The sequence below is a fragment of the Camelus ferus genome, chromosome 15, assembly GCF_009834535.1.
Source record: "Camelus ferus isolate YT-003-E chromosome 15, BCGSAC_Cfer_1.0, whole genome shotgun sequence".
Taxonomy (NCBI): Eukaryota; Metazoa; Chordata; class Mammalia; order Artiodactyla; family Camelidae; genus Camelus; species Camelus ferus.
In genome coordinates, this window is record NC_045710.1 from 17983505 (window position 1) to 18000354 (window position 16850).

The 16850-nt window shown below is 37.5% G+C and overlaps 2 protein-coding genes across 4 annotated transcripts in view; one reads left to right on the forward strand and one right to left on the reverse strand.

Annotated features, from left to right (window-relative positions):
• The window catches only part of HADHA (hydroxyacyl-CoA dehydrogenase trifunctional multienzyme complex subunit alpha), a 38338-nt gene extending 22187 nt beyond the window's left edge, over positions 1 to 16151 (reverse strand). The window contains exons 1-7 of the mRNA XM_006190216.3: positions 15940 to 16151; positions 9752 to 9793; positions 9589 to 9659; positions 8151 to 8284; positions 6038 to 6176; positions 4925 to 5044; positions 3611 to 3713 (exon numbers count right to left, since the gene is read on the reverse strand). Coding sequence (XP_006190278.1) covers positions 3611 to 3713; positions 4925 to 5044; positions 6038 to 6176; positions 8151 to 8284; positions 9589 to 9659; positions 9752 to 9793; positions 15940 to 16006 — 676 coding nt within the window. The 5' untranslated portion in view covers positions 16007 to 16151. The remainder of the gene's footprint in view (positions 1 to 3610; positions 3714 to 4924; positions 5045 to 6037; positions 6177 to 8150; positions 8285 to 9588; positions 9660 to 9751; positions 9794 to 15939) is intronic.
• A 113-nt stretch (positions 16152 to 16264) lies between these two features.
• Positions 16265 to 16850, forward strand: part of HADHB (hydroxyacyl-CoA dehydrogenase trifunctional multienzyme complex subunit beta) — a 38622-nt gene continuing 38036 nt past the window's right edge. The window contains exon 1 of one of the 3 annotated variants that reach the window (XM_032497185.1): positions 16265 to 16401. The gene's annotated coding sequence lies outside the window, so the exon portion shown is untranslated. Of the gene's footprint in view, positions 16402 to 16446; positions 16540 to 16850 lie in introns of those variants that run through there. The other 2 variants (XM_032497186.1, XM_032497187.1) reach the window with 2 other exon arrangements.

A 16850-nucleotide genomic window follows, 5' to 3' on the forward strand; every position in this document is an offset into this window, starting at 1 on the left:
ATCATCCAGCAATCTCTCCTGGGCATATATCTGGTGGAAACTCTAATTCAGAAAGATACATGCACCCCAATGTTCCTGGCAGCACTATTTACAACAGCCACGATATGGAAACAACCTAAATGTCCACTGACAGATGACTGGATAAAGAAGTTGTGGTATATTTATACAATGGAATACTACTCAGCCATAAAAAAGAATAAAGTAATGTCACTTGCAGCAACATGAATGGACCCAGAGATTATCATTCTAAGTGAAGAAAGCCAGAAAGTGAAAGAAAAATACCATATGATATCACTTATATGTGGAATCTAAAAAAGAAAAAGAGACACAAATGAATTTATTTACAAAATAAAGACTCACAGACACAGAAAACAAACTCATGGTTACCAGGGGAAAAGGGGGGTGGGCAGGGATAAAATGGGAGTTCAACAGGAAAGCCGTCCTTCACACAGCAGAGCTGGTGCACAGCCAATTCACTACAGTCTTTAATGGGAGTTGCAGTCAATGACTCACATCTCCCTTGCTGGCTATGCTCTTACACACATTTTCATTGCTAGCCCACCTGCATTCATTCTTAAGTCTCTTTACATGGGACCTTAAGCTGAAGTCTTCCTCAGGTGCCTTTGCTGAGGCCTCCTTCTTGGGGGAGGAAAGAGAAACTTTAAAGACACTTTCCCCAACTCTGACTCAATACTTTCCCACTCCTAGCTCTCACTATTTTAAACAGCAAAATCACAAACACTAAAATGAGAAAAACATGGCACTAAATACACTATGAAAAGAATACTTGTTGACTTTATGAAAGTTGAGATAAGAAGGCAGATGTTGCCCTGTTTGACTTCAGCTGGGAACCTGTCCTTTGGGAGACTTGAATCTTTGGCCACTCTGTACAGGTCTATGAATGACTACAAAAGAACTACAAGTATTATTTTTGGGTTATAATAAATTTTAGTGAGTGGTCAAATTCAGAGAGGGAACCTGCAAACAATAAGGACTGACCATATTCTGATCACAACAAATTAAATGAGAAATCAGAAACAGAAAGATGTCTGAAACATCCCCAAATATCTAGAAATTAAACAACAGACTTCTAAATTATACATGAGTCGAAGAAGAAATCACAAGAGAAATCTGAAAATATTCTGATTTTCATGGAAGAGGAAACATAATATTAAAACATGCAGATAAAGCAATGTGAAGAGGGAAATGTGTAGCTTTATATGCTTATGTTTGAAAAGAAGGCCTAAAATCATTGATCTATGCTTCTACCAGAAGAAACTAGAAAAAGAAGAGCAAATTAAACCCAAAAGCAAGCAGAAAGAAATCATGAGGTAGCTGAAATCAATCAAACAGCAAACAAACAAAATCAATCGAACTAAAAGTTGGTTCTTAGAAAGACTTATCAGGGAAAAAAGAGAAGACACAAATCGTGAACATCTGGAATGAAAGAGGAGACATCAATACAGAATATAAAGATATTAAAAGAATAATAATGTGCTATGGAGTATGTATCTCTCTGAATAAATCTACTTTTACTAAAAAAAAAGAGAATAATGATGAAGTATTATGAACAATTTTATTGAAATAAGTTTGGCAAGTTAAATGAAATGGGAAAAATCTTTGCCAAAACAAAAAACAAAAAACAAAAAAACTACTATAGCTCACTCAAGAAATGGAGAACCTGAACAACCCTACATCTACTAAGGATAGTGAATTCATAGGAAAAACCCTTCCTAAGAAAGAAAACTCTAAGCCCATATGACTTCACTAGTAAATTCTCCCAAGTATTTAAGGAAGAAATAACACTAATTCTACACAAAATCTTCCAGAAACTAGAAGAGGAAGAAATATTTTCCAACTCGTTTTATGAAGCCAGTATTACCCAGATGCCAACACCAGGTAAGAATATCACAAGAAAGTATTATTCCTGAGACCATTATCTCTCATGACTAGACATAAAAATCCTTTACAAAATTTTAGCTGATTCAGTCAGCAATTTATAAAACGGCAAATACATCATGACCAAGTGGAGTTTATTCCAGGAATGCAAGGCTGGTTCAATAGTTTTTTAAAAAAAATCAGTGTAACTGATATTACCAATAGACTAAAAAAGACAAACCCACTACCACCACCACCACCACCACCACCACAAGCAACTCAGTCTTTACCTCACACCACATACAAACATTAACTTGAGTTGTAGCGCAGACCAAAATGTAAGAGCTAAACTACAAAACTTTCAGAAGAAAACAGAAAATCTTTGTGATCTTGTTAAGGAAAAGATTTCTACAACACTGATAGCATGACCCATAAAACAGGACCTTGATATACTGGGCTTCATCAAAATCAAGAATTTCTGCTCTTAGATAGTGAAAAGACAAGCCACAGACAGGGAGAAAATATTTGCAAATCACAAATCTCATAAAGGACTGGTATTCTGATACATAAAGAACTCTGAAACTCAATAGTAAGAACAACAACTCAAACAAAACGGGCAAAACATCTGAGCAGATATTTTATCAGAAAATACACAGAAGGCAAATAAGCACATGAAAGAAGTTCAATATCTTTGGTCTTTATGGAAATACAAATTAAACCTCAAGGAGACATTACTATACTCCTACTGGAATGCCTAAAATTAAAAAAGACTGAGCATGCAGAGTGTAACTAAAACTCTCATACACTGCTGGTAAGAATGCAAAATGGTATAACCACTTTGGAATCAGTTTGACAGGTTCTTAAAAGCTAAACACATCTATCATACGGAGAAGCCAACCAAGTCTTCAGTATTTGTCCAGTAGAAATGAAATATTTGTCCGTTTAAAGACTTGTGGATGAATGTTCATAGCAGCTTTATTCAGAACAGCCCCAAGCTGGAAACAACTCAAATATGTATCATTTGGTGAACAGATAACTTATGGTATGTCTATACAGTGGAATGACATTTAGCAACAAGGAACACACTGCTGATATATGCGACAACACAGATCAATCTCGAAAGCATTATGCTAAATGAAAGACACAAAAAACTACATACTAGAAATGTTCTATTCTAGACTGTGGTGGCGTGTACACAGCTATACACATTTGTCAAAATGAAAACTATACAATAAAAATTGGTAAATTTATTGTCCTGTAAATAACATCTCAATAATGCTGATTTTTAAGAAATGCAAGAATGTGATAAACGTACAATGTGGAACAGTGCTTTCCTTGGAAGAGGAGAGGTGAAGAAGTTGTGCGGGAGTAAGGAGCATATCAGTGGGCGTCAATTGTCAATATTCTCAGGTTGGCTGTTTATTATATTATTAAAAAAGACACAAAAACTGAAGGAAGATCATCATGGATAATGATACAAGTAATTTAAGAGCCTAAAATAATGACTTAATTCAATTCTGTACTCCTGATGCCTCAATTATAAACAACATAAAATAGAAACTGGGGTGATGTTGAAAATGATTTAGTATTAGCTATTTTTAGAAAACTTCACTCTTCAAAATGATGACTCATTTCTTAAGTGTTTGAGTTTCACTCTAACCAATATTCAAGATATTAACTCTTTAAGAAAATAACTACATAAGGCCCAAGTCTGAGGCATGTTAATACTTACCCAGGGGTTCCACCAATTGGTCAACCAGTCCCATTTTCTTTGCTCTGTCTGCACGAATGTTTCTACCTGTCAGCATCATGTCAAAAGCAGCAGGCACACCCACCTTAACAGGCAAGCAAGGATTAGAGCAGAGGGGGAAAAATATCAGAGTGACAATTACAATTTACAAATCATCCAACTGAGCAAAAAAAGTATTAAAATGCAAAAAGTCAAACCAGATTTTTACACTATTTATCAATTAGTGAGATTTTCTACACTGATACACATTCAGACAACTTTTGGGATTAGAAACCTCCAGCTGAAGCAAAAATGTCTTTATGTCTCTTAATTTAGTATGTAGGATTTCCATTTTATGGATTGATAAGATACAGAAATAATTTCATGTATCCTAACATTGTATTATTCTGAGTTTCTTTTCTATCATTTATGTAACATTTAAAATTCCTATACAGAATTAGTGGAGATTCTGAGGAATGTGATATTTTAACAACAGTCGAAAGAAATTTCTAAAACAAGAATCTTGGGTTTAACAAAAACAGAACTCAGCTAGGGCTTTGTATATAGGTACTAGAAGAACAGCTTCTAGCAACACTCAATATCAGCTATAATAAAACACAGCAAAAGAAACTCAGCAATATTTTCTACACACATACAGGCTTATTCATTCTTTCAATAAATCCCCCTGACAATTCCTGTGAAGAAATGCACACTTTTTATTATCAGACAGTAAATGCCATGAACTTTCCCATTTCTTCTGTGCCCAGCTCATGTCAACTCCTCTCCAAAGAGTATTTCTGCTGAGTGTTGTTTTCACTGAAAATCTATAGAACCAGAGGCTATGAGGTTCAGTGGGGCCTCAAGTTTGATATTAAGGCTCTGCAGCCTCCAGGTTGCACAGTTCTTCCTTCTCCTTTAAAATTCAAAAACCTGATGGGCTGGCCTCTTTTGGTTCTCCAGAACACCACAGTGAGATCAGCCAAACCAGGGGAAAGGTTTGCCTCTTACAGTTACCATGAAATAAGATCCATGGATTTGAAAAACTGGTAAGATGGTACTATGCAGAGAAGGAACAAATTAACCTGTAAGTCCTAGAAAGCAAGATGTGTATCTTATTTACCTCTTCCCTTCTTTAGGGACTAACAATAATTCTGATCAAGGAATTGAAAAAATAAATAAAAAGTAGAACTGGAAAAAAAAACTATCAAGAATAAAATTTGCTATTGATCCTTTACAATGAATACCCGCATTTTTATCTTTTGTACAAGAGGAAATAGAGCTAAAGGGGCATATAGTATCAGGGGGCCTTAAACTCACCATTTTGGGCAGCCTTTGTGTTCCTCCTGCTCCTGGTAACAATCCCAGCAAGACTTCGGGGGAACCTAATACTGTTTTCTTATCTTTTGTTGCTATTCTGTATTGGCATGAAATGGCAAGCTTCAAACAAAAGAAAATTAGAATGTTAGAAAATGTAATTTTATAACACCTGAGGATCTGTGATGGTCTAAAGATCACTTACATGGCAGGAATGTGCCCTTAGAATAAACTGAAATTCCTCAGGTTGGCATTTGATGCTTTCTACAATTCACCTTTCTGGCCTTACTTCATACTTTCCCCCTAATTTATTAACCTTTTTGGGGGTTGAAAGTCTTTTTAAAAATCTGGTGAAAGTTATGGAAGCTCTCAATGGAAAAATGCATACACAATTATACACACACCCCAGGGTAAGAAACCCTATACCCTACAGAGACCCTTCAATCAAGCATGTCTACTTACGGTGTCCTAATTAGGCTTTGCTTATCCTTGTATCTGCTCACACCCTGCCGCATGCAGATTGCTTTTTTCTTGTTATTTTCTGGTTAATCAAATTCTGCCTACCCTTTAGGACCAGGCACAGGTTTCCTTAATCAATATATGTGAAAGTGTCTGGTATAGAGCCTGGCATGTGATAAATGCTCAATACATGTTATTTTCTCCTCTCCCTACCTGTTTTCCTACATGCTGCAGTCTGGTAAGCATCTCTTCTCTCAAATCCTGTGTTATTTACCATCTTTACTGCTCACAAGACACTTGACATATATGATGCTTTCTGTGTCTCAACTAGATTTAAGTAGCTGAAGAGCATGGGTCATACTTCTAAATCTTTGCCCTGAAAATTTGGACAAGTTTTTTTTTTTTAGAACTGAAAGGGACCTTAGAGATCTAGTTCAGATCTCCTCAATTTATAAATAAAAACATCATGCTTTGGTTCACTTGCTCTGTGCTATGAGAATAATGATAAAAACCTAACCAGAAGTTTGATAACTAAAAGGAAAGCTGATTCTCCTTCAAGAAATTTTCTCAGGCAAAATAGTAGCCTAAAGGTTTGCAGCTGGTGAACCCCAACAATGAGCTGGACAGGGTCTCGATGACTTTGGAATAAATCTGTACCTCAAGTCCTCCTCCTAAGCAGGATCCACTGATGGCAGCCACAATAGGCTTTGTGGATTTCTCAAGTTTCTCAAATGTTCTGTGTGCTTCCTGTGATATTTGTGTTACCTCTTGAGAGGTCTTGAAAGCATTTAACATACTGTCGGAAACATGAAAGCAGAGAACAGAAACAAACAAACAAACAAACAAAAAACAAAAGTGAAACATTAACCTACTTTGTTCAACAATGTATCCACTATATCCTTACCCTATTACATATCAATATTTGGTAGTGAATCTTCAAATAATCAGAAATTTAAGAATAGTTTTGCCTCAGATAGCACTAATATCAGTGGTATCTCTCCATAAAGAGTGTTAAATTTCTGGATTCAGAAAACAAGAAACAAAACATGTTGCATTATTTGTTTTGATAACAAATCATTAGATTACAAAGCTCTGTACATGAGAAAATTATCTTCTGGTAAATATCTTCACTATCAGACTAAACATTTCCACTATCATGTAGCTTTCTGATTAAGCAGCAATCAAAATGACAGGGAAAAAAAAAAGGTTCCAATTTTTTAGAGGGATCTAAAACCTTTAAATAGATCACCTAATGATTAAAAAAGAACTGTTAACAATAATATTGTGAGTTACTCACTGTCTTTTAATTTCAGTTTGTTTCATTTGCTACTTACCTTGTTTCTAAACACACTTAAGCTATGGATTTTGTACTATTGACCAAAGATAACAAATTTTTGTCATTTTATATGCTGATAGTTGCCCAGCTAGCCTCACAGAAGCTGCAAGTATCTTCCTATGGATTTAGGTAACTACTGCCAGGTACATCCGTGTCTGTTAGGCTTAAATCACCAAACCAGGAGAAATAGCACTTGATAGAGATAATTTTGCTTTTTCTAAAAAAAAAACACTAAATAAACAGAATATTTATGAATTTTTAATTACTATACATAAGCAAAAAAAGGTAAACAATATTGAACAAAGTTTAAAAATATACAAACACCTTAAGTGCAAATTACTAAGCCGATAATGCTAGCTATCACTGCCTAAAAGTGTAGAATTATATAACAAATGACCATATTTTGACAGAATTAACAACTTAACATTTTAATCCATTAAACTAACACTAAGATATCATTTCTCCTTAATTTGCTCTGAAAAATTGTAAACAAGTTATATATACATACAATCATTGAAAAAAAAGAAAATATTAGCTGTATTAATAAAAGTTTCCTTTGACTGCCTCAAGTTCTACCAGCCACTTTACCCTGAAACAAATCATTTTCATGTTTGTAGTGCATTCTTCAAACCAACTACATATTTGTATCCATAAATAATACAAGGAAGTATTTTATACATTGTTTAAAAATGTTTATATAAAGTACATAGCAAAGATACTGCAACTTGCTTTTTTTAAACTTAACATTGTTTCTGAGTTCTAACATTATGCTGTAGATCTAGTTAGTTTCTTTCAACTGTTTTATAATATTTTCTCTTATGAATATTCCACATTTACTTATCTATTTCCCTAGTGACTAACATTTAGCTTGTTTCAAATCCTTCATTATTTTAAACTACACAGGACTGAACATCCTTATACGTAAGTTCTTAAAAACAAAGAGGAAGATTTCTCTAGCATATACACCTAGAAGAGGTATCACTTGATTATATGATACATGCATTTTCAATTTTACTAAATTTTACCAAATTGCTCTCCAAAGTGGCTGTATCAATTGGCATTTCTACTGGTAATATTTAACTTTCTCATTTTCCGAAGTCCTTGCTAACATGATATTTTCAAACTTTTAAATGTTTGCTGGTCTGATGGGTGAAAAAAGGCATCTCATTGTTAGTTTAATTTTATAGTATTTTTCGTTCTACTCAAACATTGCTGCTTGAACCACTTTCAACCCCTTTATGAAAAGGCTGTAGTCTTATAAGGTTTAAGTAACAAGCCCCTCGTTTTAAATCAACTTTATTATACCCGTGAAAATAACTTAAAAAGCTTTCAAAGAAAATGTACTTCTACATTCTTTTAAAATGAGAAACAATTAAGCCTAAAAACATACTATTAGCCAAGATAAAAGGTGACTTCAAATTCTCTAAAACTTACTTGAGATCAGCACCTGCAATGAAGCAGCCTGGCTTTGATGAGATAAGGACAACACTTCTGATTTGATCACTAGACCAGACTTCATTCATCACTTCTAAGAACTCTGAATGCAGTTCTTGACCCAGAGTATTTACCTGACAAAGGGAAATACATATAAATCTAAGAGTTTAAATTTTAAGTAAAAGATGTGCAAATCCCCATAAAATGCTATTTTTGACTACAGGAAATATGTTTATCTAGGAAAAGTATACTGTTAGAAGAAAGAGAGACAGGGAAACAAACAAACAAAAAACTTAGTAGCTGTCTATTCAGAAGCTTTGGCCAGCTGTAAGCAACCCTCCCTTTAAAATTAGTTCTACTCAAAGGAGGAACTCAGGGTCATATTCCTAAAAGGCTGAATCATATGCAGGATATAAATAAATCTACAAACATTTATCAGTGTGGAAAAAATCTGTATAATGTTAAGGAGAAAAAGGAATCAAAATTGGACATATAGTATGATTCTAATTTTGCAAATATTGTTTGTTTAAACTGGATTAAATGTAAAAGTGGTTATCTATGGGTCTGGAGTATAAATGATTGTTATTGTCCACCTTATAGATTTAAAATTTCCTACTATAGGCATGTGTTATTTTTGTGTTCAGGAAAAATGCTCAGCTTGGAAAATTCTGAAACAATATCTTAAGTTTGAATCGTTGGTCAGTAAATGGCAAGATTTACTCTAGTGAGGGGGACTGGCTCTTACTTTCCTTAATTTGTGATAGTTGTTAATTCCTTCCATCTAGGTCCTCCTACTTCATTTAGGTCTCTGGTAACAAGATTTCTGAAATACGAAATCATTACATCAACTTCAGGTGGAGGAAAAGCTTGAGCTCTGGCAATAAAGCTCTTTTTGGTAAAAGACTGGGTTAATGTTACACGCTTTGCTAAAGTTGCCAAAACAAGTGAAGCTCCACTTGGAACAGAACTTGATTTCCAATATATGAACTGCATCAAGTCATTCAGTTCCTTCAGTAAGCTTGGCAATGACAATTAACCCAGCCAACCTACTATGAATAATGACTATGTCAGGCAGGTAATGAAGAAAGCTGATTTAATAACCTCATAGATAAGATGGATAGATCAGATTTGATTCTTATAAACAAAGCTTGTACTTTGGTTCTGATCTAATAAATCACCTTCTCACCATTCTACACTGTAACAGAAGGCTAGTTTTATTAAACCTTGATGTTAATCTGACATCTAAGGTCAATTAGAAGGAATTCTTAAACAAGGACCTGTGCTTCAGGAAACTGCATTCCTTGGGCAATTTCTCACACTCTAACCATCAAAACAGATAAGATTACTGCCAGATTGGTGGATTCATTTCTTTGCCATTTAGGACTAGATTAATGAATGTAGTACACAGAAATAAACTGCAGCAAGTTAAATTAGGTACCTTTGAATTGGGTGAGTTAATTCGAATAACTGCCACATCCCCTTTGACTCCAAAGTTAATATGGGTTCTGCCTAAAAAGAGAAGGAAAATGTACTTGTAAACATGTTTATTGCTAAATAAATAAAAAAGATACATAAGCATGTCCACGAGAAATTAAACTTACTCAGCAAAGCAGAGGACCCTGCGAAGTTGCGACAAACATAACCTGTAAGAAAAAGGTATTTCAAAATTAATTATTTTACAAAACAGAATTTCTGTAGTACCTGCTATATATAAGAAAGTGGAGTTTATAACAGCAAAGAGACAAAATTAGAATGTGTCCTTGGCCATTACTGTGACCACTATTATATCTTTTTGCTTCAATTATCAGGTCATACGATTATTTGGATACTCAATGTGGTAGGTAGAAGAATGGCCCCTCAGGGATGTCCATGTCCCCCAAAACTGAATATGCTAGGTTATATGGCAAAAGGAAATTAAGGTTGCAGATGGAATTCAGGTGGCTAATTAGCTGACCTTAATACAGGGAGATTATCCAGGATTATCCAGGTGGGCCCAATGTAATTATAAAGGGGGAGAAAAAGACAAAGAGAACCAGAGGTGCCAAGGTGAGAAACCATTTTGCTGCCTTTGAAGAAGTTAAGGTATGTAGGCAGCCTCTGAAAGCAGGAAAAGGCAAGGAAATGGATTCTCCCTCAGAGCTTCCAGAACGAACACAGCCCTGCCACCACCTTTGATTTTAGCCCAATGAGACTCATTTCTGACATCCAAAACTGAAAGATAATAAAACTGTATTGTTTCAGACATTAAGTTTATGGAAATTTAGGGCAGCAATAGGAAACAAATACACTTAGAAATAAGTAATCTACAAAGCAATCCATAATGTTAGTTGCAAACATATTCCAAATATATCTCAACATGTTCTCCAGCCAGGTCCTCTTGCATTTTCACGGAGAGATGATGTTCCAGTGTTATGAAAAGTAGAATCAAGGGGCATTAGAGATTATATAAATGAAACAGTCCATACTACGTACTTCGCTATTTCAAGTATTTCTAACTAAAGTCTATACCACGTGCCATCAAGAACGCTCCTACTCAGAGGATAACAAAGACCAGCTACTCTCCTCCCTCTTTCCTTATCACCTCACAACTTTGGCTCTCCTGCATAAAGATGATGAGATGATCTTTTGAGCACAAGCCATCACGAAAGAAGTACCAACAGAGGGCCTTTCAATTGAGACTCTGGCTAGAAGGTAAGGAGCACTGGGAAATTTTAGGTAAAAATTCCAAGTTGGTTCTGGGCATCTCTCTACCTCCTTTCTAGCATCAAAGGCTCACCTTTGTCCCGCTCCCACCCAAACATCTTGCTTTAGGTAGTCACCAAGCTATTCTGGAGGCCAGCACAGGGTCAACATCCCTGAATTATAACTTCTCATCTTTAAAAACACCCCACTCTTTCTTCCTTTGTCTTTCATATTCATGGTTCACATCACACCATGTCTCCTATGCACCTCTTTCACTCGTGCTTCTCCCTACCCACATCTTCCAAATCTGGTCCAATTATCTTAGAAAAAAAGTTTTCTCTTTGGTTCTAAAAATAAAAACAAATCATCCCTTAATAACCAATAACTGTAACAGTAGTACACATGAAACACCTGTACTCAGGGAAAGGCATAAGTTTTAAAGTGGTATCAAACACAGTAAAGAACTAGCACTTTAATAATACCCAGTGGTTCCTTCATGTATCTCTTCTAATTATACTAGCTTTCCCCAAGTATTAGTTATCTAAATCTTAATTACTAATATTAAAACTTTTAAATTTCTAATTTTCATTAAACTGCATTTAAATGACATTAGGGGCTACATGGTCTTGGAATCCACAAACATAATTTAGGAGTGTAGTGCCTGGCTAATTTAGGAGTGCTATTAGTGAAAAAAGAAGAGTTAAAATCCCTAGCAACCTCTAGGTGGCTAAAACTTTTCACCAGCTGGTGACCATCTGTCTCTCTGTCTGCTCTCTCACTCTCTAAATCCCCTACCTTCATCTGGCTCAGAATTTGAGGGGTGTTAAACAACAGTCTAAGACTTTGCTTTAGCATGCAAGATAATCAGAGATAACCAAGGGCAACAGACAATAAAATCACACCATTTTGGTCATTTTATGTCATGGTAGTATTCTAAGAGCAATGTTAAACATCAAGCCTACCGAAAATGCTTCCTACATAATTTAGAAACAAACCTTAGACCATATCCACTTCCAACCATACCCACTTGAGGATGGCCTATATTTAACCAGGAGTCAGGGACCCTTCTGCAGTGAAGAACTATTACACATGGCCAAAGTAGAACCCAGGAGACTATCCAACATGACCCGTTGGACTGGGATTCCCATAGCAGTATTGAGATGTGATTCTAGAACTATGTTGGGCATTCAGATCAGCTGGGGAGGCTCAAATACACTCATAAATTTCCTGGGTGACAGACAACATAGAATTACAGAATCAGAATTTAAGGGGGCTAGGCCTCAGAATCTAATTTTTTAAAAAGTAACTGAAGTAGACAGCAAACAAATGGGCATGTGAGAACCACTGAATTAGAGAACCCACTGATGGTAGAGTGGATTAGGGGAGGACCTTCAAGAGTAGCCAAGGGTCTGGCCTCCATCTTTCTCTCTATCCTGTAGTTCTTTAAAGGAGGGGAAGAGAAGGCACAGGAAACAAAAGCCTTACACTGCTTTCAAAGGCAAAATGGTATACTATTAAAAAAAGAAAACTGTAGATGGCACCAGAACCAGAGTCGGGTGATCTCTGGTTCTGTCTGCATTTTTCTTTAAACAATCCAAGTCAGTGCTCATGGTGCAAAGACAAAGGATCTGAGGGTCAAAAGACTTGGGTTCAACCATCAAGTTTATCATTCACTAGCTGTATGGCCATGATCAAGCCTCTTAGTGTACTTCAGTATTCTTAAAAAGACAGAAGCAAAAGTGATGTAAGATTATAAATGTACCTGTAAGTCAAAGTGCTACACCAAAGTAAATTTAGAAGCCAGCCATCTTCTAAATCTCCAGTGCCTCTACTTCACTAATGACATACTTCCCTTCTTTGCTTTTCCATCATTTGAAATCAGTATCGTCTGTATTTATCACTCTTCCTTCTTTATGTCTGTATCATGGCCCCACAAAGCTTTACCCTGAGATTCCACCTACAACGATCTTTCTCCTCCCTGCTCAAATTTTTATCTTTATCATTCGCTGTTTCGTTCTTTAATCACTGCATCTGTAGTAGATGTTTTCCCTATATAAGCTGTAATCTCTTCCATTTCACAGTCATTAATACAACAACAAAAATTTAGTGTGGCCTATCAAGTGCCATGCACTGTTACAGGCACCTGAAGTGAAAAGAAAGACAAAAATCCCTGTCTCTGTGGAGCTTACATTCTAAGGCAGCAGCAGATATGGTATCTGCGGAGCATCAATTCCTACTCAATAGAGATAAATAAAGAGGTGAAAACAGGCCTGGCATAAAAAAGAGTTTGCCCGTAAAGGAGAAATTCCAGTGAGGGTGGGTGCCAGGGAATAAGGCAATTCTAGCTAAACAGGGTAAAGTGAATTAGTAGAAATGAACTGATCGGGAATGCAGGGTGGGAGGGACGGGGTGGACAGACAGACAAAAAACAAGAAACACAAATATGTAAATAAATATGTTAGAAGATAAGTGCCTAAGAAAAAAGAAAACAGCGGGTGAAGGGATTTGGGCGTGGGCTGCAATTCTGAAGACCAAGTATTTGAGACAGGTGGTTTGTGCTCATTAGCTCATCAATTATAAGCTCTTACCAACTAACCTACCTTTGCCATACACACATACACAAGACCTTCTCTGAATCAATAGAGACAAAAAACAAAAGAGAAAATCAGTAAATGTACAAATAAATCTGGAAAACAATTACAAACCACAGTCAACTAAATCCAGTTGAAGTATAAGGTAGCTCTGCTTTTGGCATCTAGCCTTACTCACTGCCTAATTAGGAGTGCTTACTTTAGAGCAGCTGCGTGAACTTTAGCCTATATCTACTGGGCTACAGAAACAGAGGGAAACCTTTGTCCTACTTTTTAATCATTTAAACAATTTAACTCAAGAAGATACCTACAAGACCTAAGACTACAGCAGTGAAGAGAGCTGGATTATGCTGACACAAATTTCAAATACGAAAATGCTACTATCATTTTAACAATCAACAGCTTTTCTCAATATTCAGTCTTGGAGGAAAAGACAGGATTAAGGCAGTGAGAGTCAAATTTAAATATGCACCGTCTACTAAGGTATTTGCCTCCATTTCATGTCCTGTCTAATTATTTTACCACTTACATAATTAGGAATTTGGGTTTTGAGTAGAAGTGGGAATAAAACAAGATATTTTGATCAAGATGTGATTTTCATTTGACATAATTCAGTATAACACTCCTTGAGGAGGAATGGATTAAACATCAAGACTACAAATCAGTGTCAAGAACATTTAATCATCAGTCAGTAAATGTCCTAATCTCATTAAATGTTTGGCAATGCTTTGGTACAGACTTTTGGGGTCCAATTTGTTGAGTTTAAATGGCAATCCAGGTGTGCAGGAAATTTTAAATTCACTCTCTAGGGTTTTTTACCCCCAAATTTAAAAATTGCTGTTAAAAGGGGCAGTAACTATAATAAACCATATTTTCTTATTGGTGAAAACATAATGCAAAATATATACACGTTTATGTGTATATATTTCTATACCAAAAACATAGAAAAACTACGCTTGTAACTTTCTACTACATACGTAAAATGTAAAAATAACTTTAAAAAAGTCTTAGATATACAGAATCACAGTTCTTCAGGGCAGGAAAGAGTTAATAATAGCTAACATTTATTAGTTAATATTAGTACTGTTGCCTTACACCTCAAATAATTCCTTCAAGGCTTAAAAGGTGGTATCTTTCCCCATTTCAGAAATGAGAAAACAGACATGGAAATTTATTGCCCAAGGTCATCAGATGGTAAGGTCACCAAAGGATAAAGGCAGAGCCGGGGTTCAAACCCAGAAGTCAGACTCCGAATTTAATGCTTTTAATTGCGTTACCTTAAAGTTAATGGAGAGGCAAGTTCAAAAATACACATTTGATATTTTTAAAATGGAAAATAGAGAAATCAAACTGTCAGGTAACATGACCAAATGCTAACAGTAGGTATGTGAGTAGTAAGAGAATGAGTGGTTCTTTTTTCTTAATCCCTTTCCCCTGTCTGTACATTTCATTTTCTGTAGTCTTATGATTGGTACACACACACACACACACACAGCAGTCCTCTAGAGACCAAAAACATTGGTCGAAATAAGAAAGCAGAAAAGATTCAATCACCCCAAATTAGTCCCTTACAGTTAAAGGAGATTCCAGCCTCCAGTCTAAAAACAACACACAGTATCACCTCAGTGGTTCAAAAGGAGAAAGGCATACTACAAATGAAATTTATAATTAAGTATCCAGTATTAAGTACAACATGCAATAGAAAGTCACATTTCACCTTACAGATTTGAGATGGAAGAAAAATGCTCGATTTTCCACAATCACCAACTTTAACTCTTTTACTGCCAGTTTGAAGAGAAAAAGATATTACGGCTAATGCAAAGTAACTGCCTATTGTGAGAAACAAGGTTAGAAATAGTTGTTAAAATTATCTAACATTTTATTCCTTAAGAAGCAGGTATTTATGTAAATGTTCTAGCAAGTTGCAGAACCTCCTCTTGAAACTCAACATACTATATGTCACAATGAGATTAATGGAAACTGCAAGAGTTGAGCTCCCTGTTGAAATGTGGTAATAGGCACAAAAATGGTTCTGAGGGAAAGGAGCAAGGAATGGCAATAATGTGCAAGGCCGGTCAATTTCATACGAGAAGCTTTTAAGACATCTCTTGTTACAGGCAAGGTGCTATGGAGCCACAAAGATGTGATAGGTGGGACTGTCGTAGTCCTCCTGGGCCTCCCAAACTAGTAGGGTCAGGTTCAAGGCCATCATGAAAAAAAAAAATAAGAGGACACCTGCGGGAAGTGCCAGATCAGGTGGACAGGACTCAGAAACGTTAGGGGCTACGGAGCCTGAACTCGCTGCAGGACTCGGAGTCGTGAGAAAGGAAGTGTCAGTCCCGGCGCTACGGCGCGAGAGATCAAGTCCCTGGGCAGCATCCCTCCCTCTCATCCAGGGATGGGTCCCTGGCCTAGGGCAGTGAGAAAGCAGCGATAGGGAAATGCGGCTCTAGGGCTGCCCTGGTTTCCGAAGGAGTTCTGCCCGGGTATGTGGGGCTCCCTCCACCAGGCCTCACCCGGGCAGCAGAGCGTTCTGGAGGCGGTGAAGCGGCCGAGGCTGCCAATTACCCGGGAGGCCACCATCTTGAGCAGGAGAGGACGAAAGTGGAAAGCGCTCCAACTGGCGGTAGCCAGGCAGAGGTCTTTTCTTCCCGCAGCCTGGCCCTGGTCAGGCGCCCGACGTACTGCCTGGCTAAAACCCCCGATGGCGAGTTGCCACCGGCCTTTTAACCTTGCCCTTCGCTTCTGGCTAAAGGGGCGGAAAGGCGGCTTTCTTCGCGAGAAGGAAGGACGCTCAGCGAGAAGAAGGCGGAGTTCCGAGTTTTCCAGTCAGGCAGCCGACGGGCAGCCTGCGAGGCCCGCGGAGCCCGCGGGGAGGGTGAGGGGGTCCTTTCTAGGCAGGACCCGCCCCTTGGTCCAGTCTCTCGGGTCCTGTCACTCGGATCCAAACCTCACTTGCAGCGGCAGTCTGAACTGAGGTAAGAAGCACCCCCCGTCCCCGCCCCGAGCTCTGCACTTCCTTTCCCTCCTACCGCGCCAGTGCCTGTGGCCTCCGTGGGGAAGTGGAGTTCGAGGGAGCAGAACGAAGCTTCTCGATCGGGTTCTCCGGTACCAGTGTAATTTGGGCAGTAATGTGGACTAACGGTGTTCCCTGTGTCTTTTAATTTATCACCGGAAGTTAACAAACTGTGGGTTTGTGTGTGGTGTCGTGGTACGGGCTGAGAGGTGCTTAAAGCGCTGGCTTGTGTTCCAGTGTTTGGCCTGTAGCCTGGTCGGCGGCTGGAGAGGTTTGGAATGGGACCAGGGTGGAACTCGATTTTCGGGACTCGAGTGTAGGTCGGGTAGCTTCTAGTCAAGAGCCCTACGTTGCATGATAGCTGTTTTTGCGCTGGAAAGATAGACGAGTCCTGGAATTTTTAGTTATCTA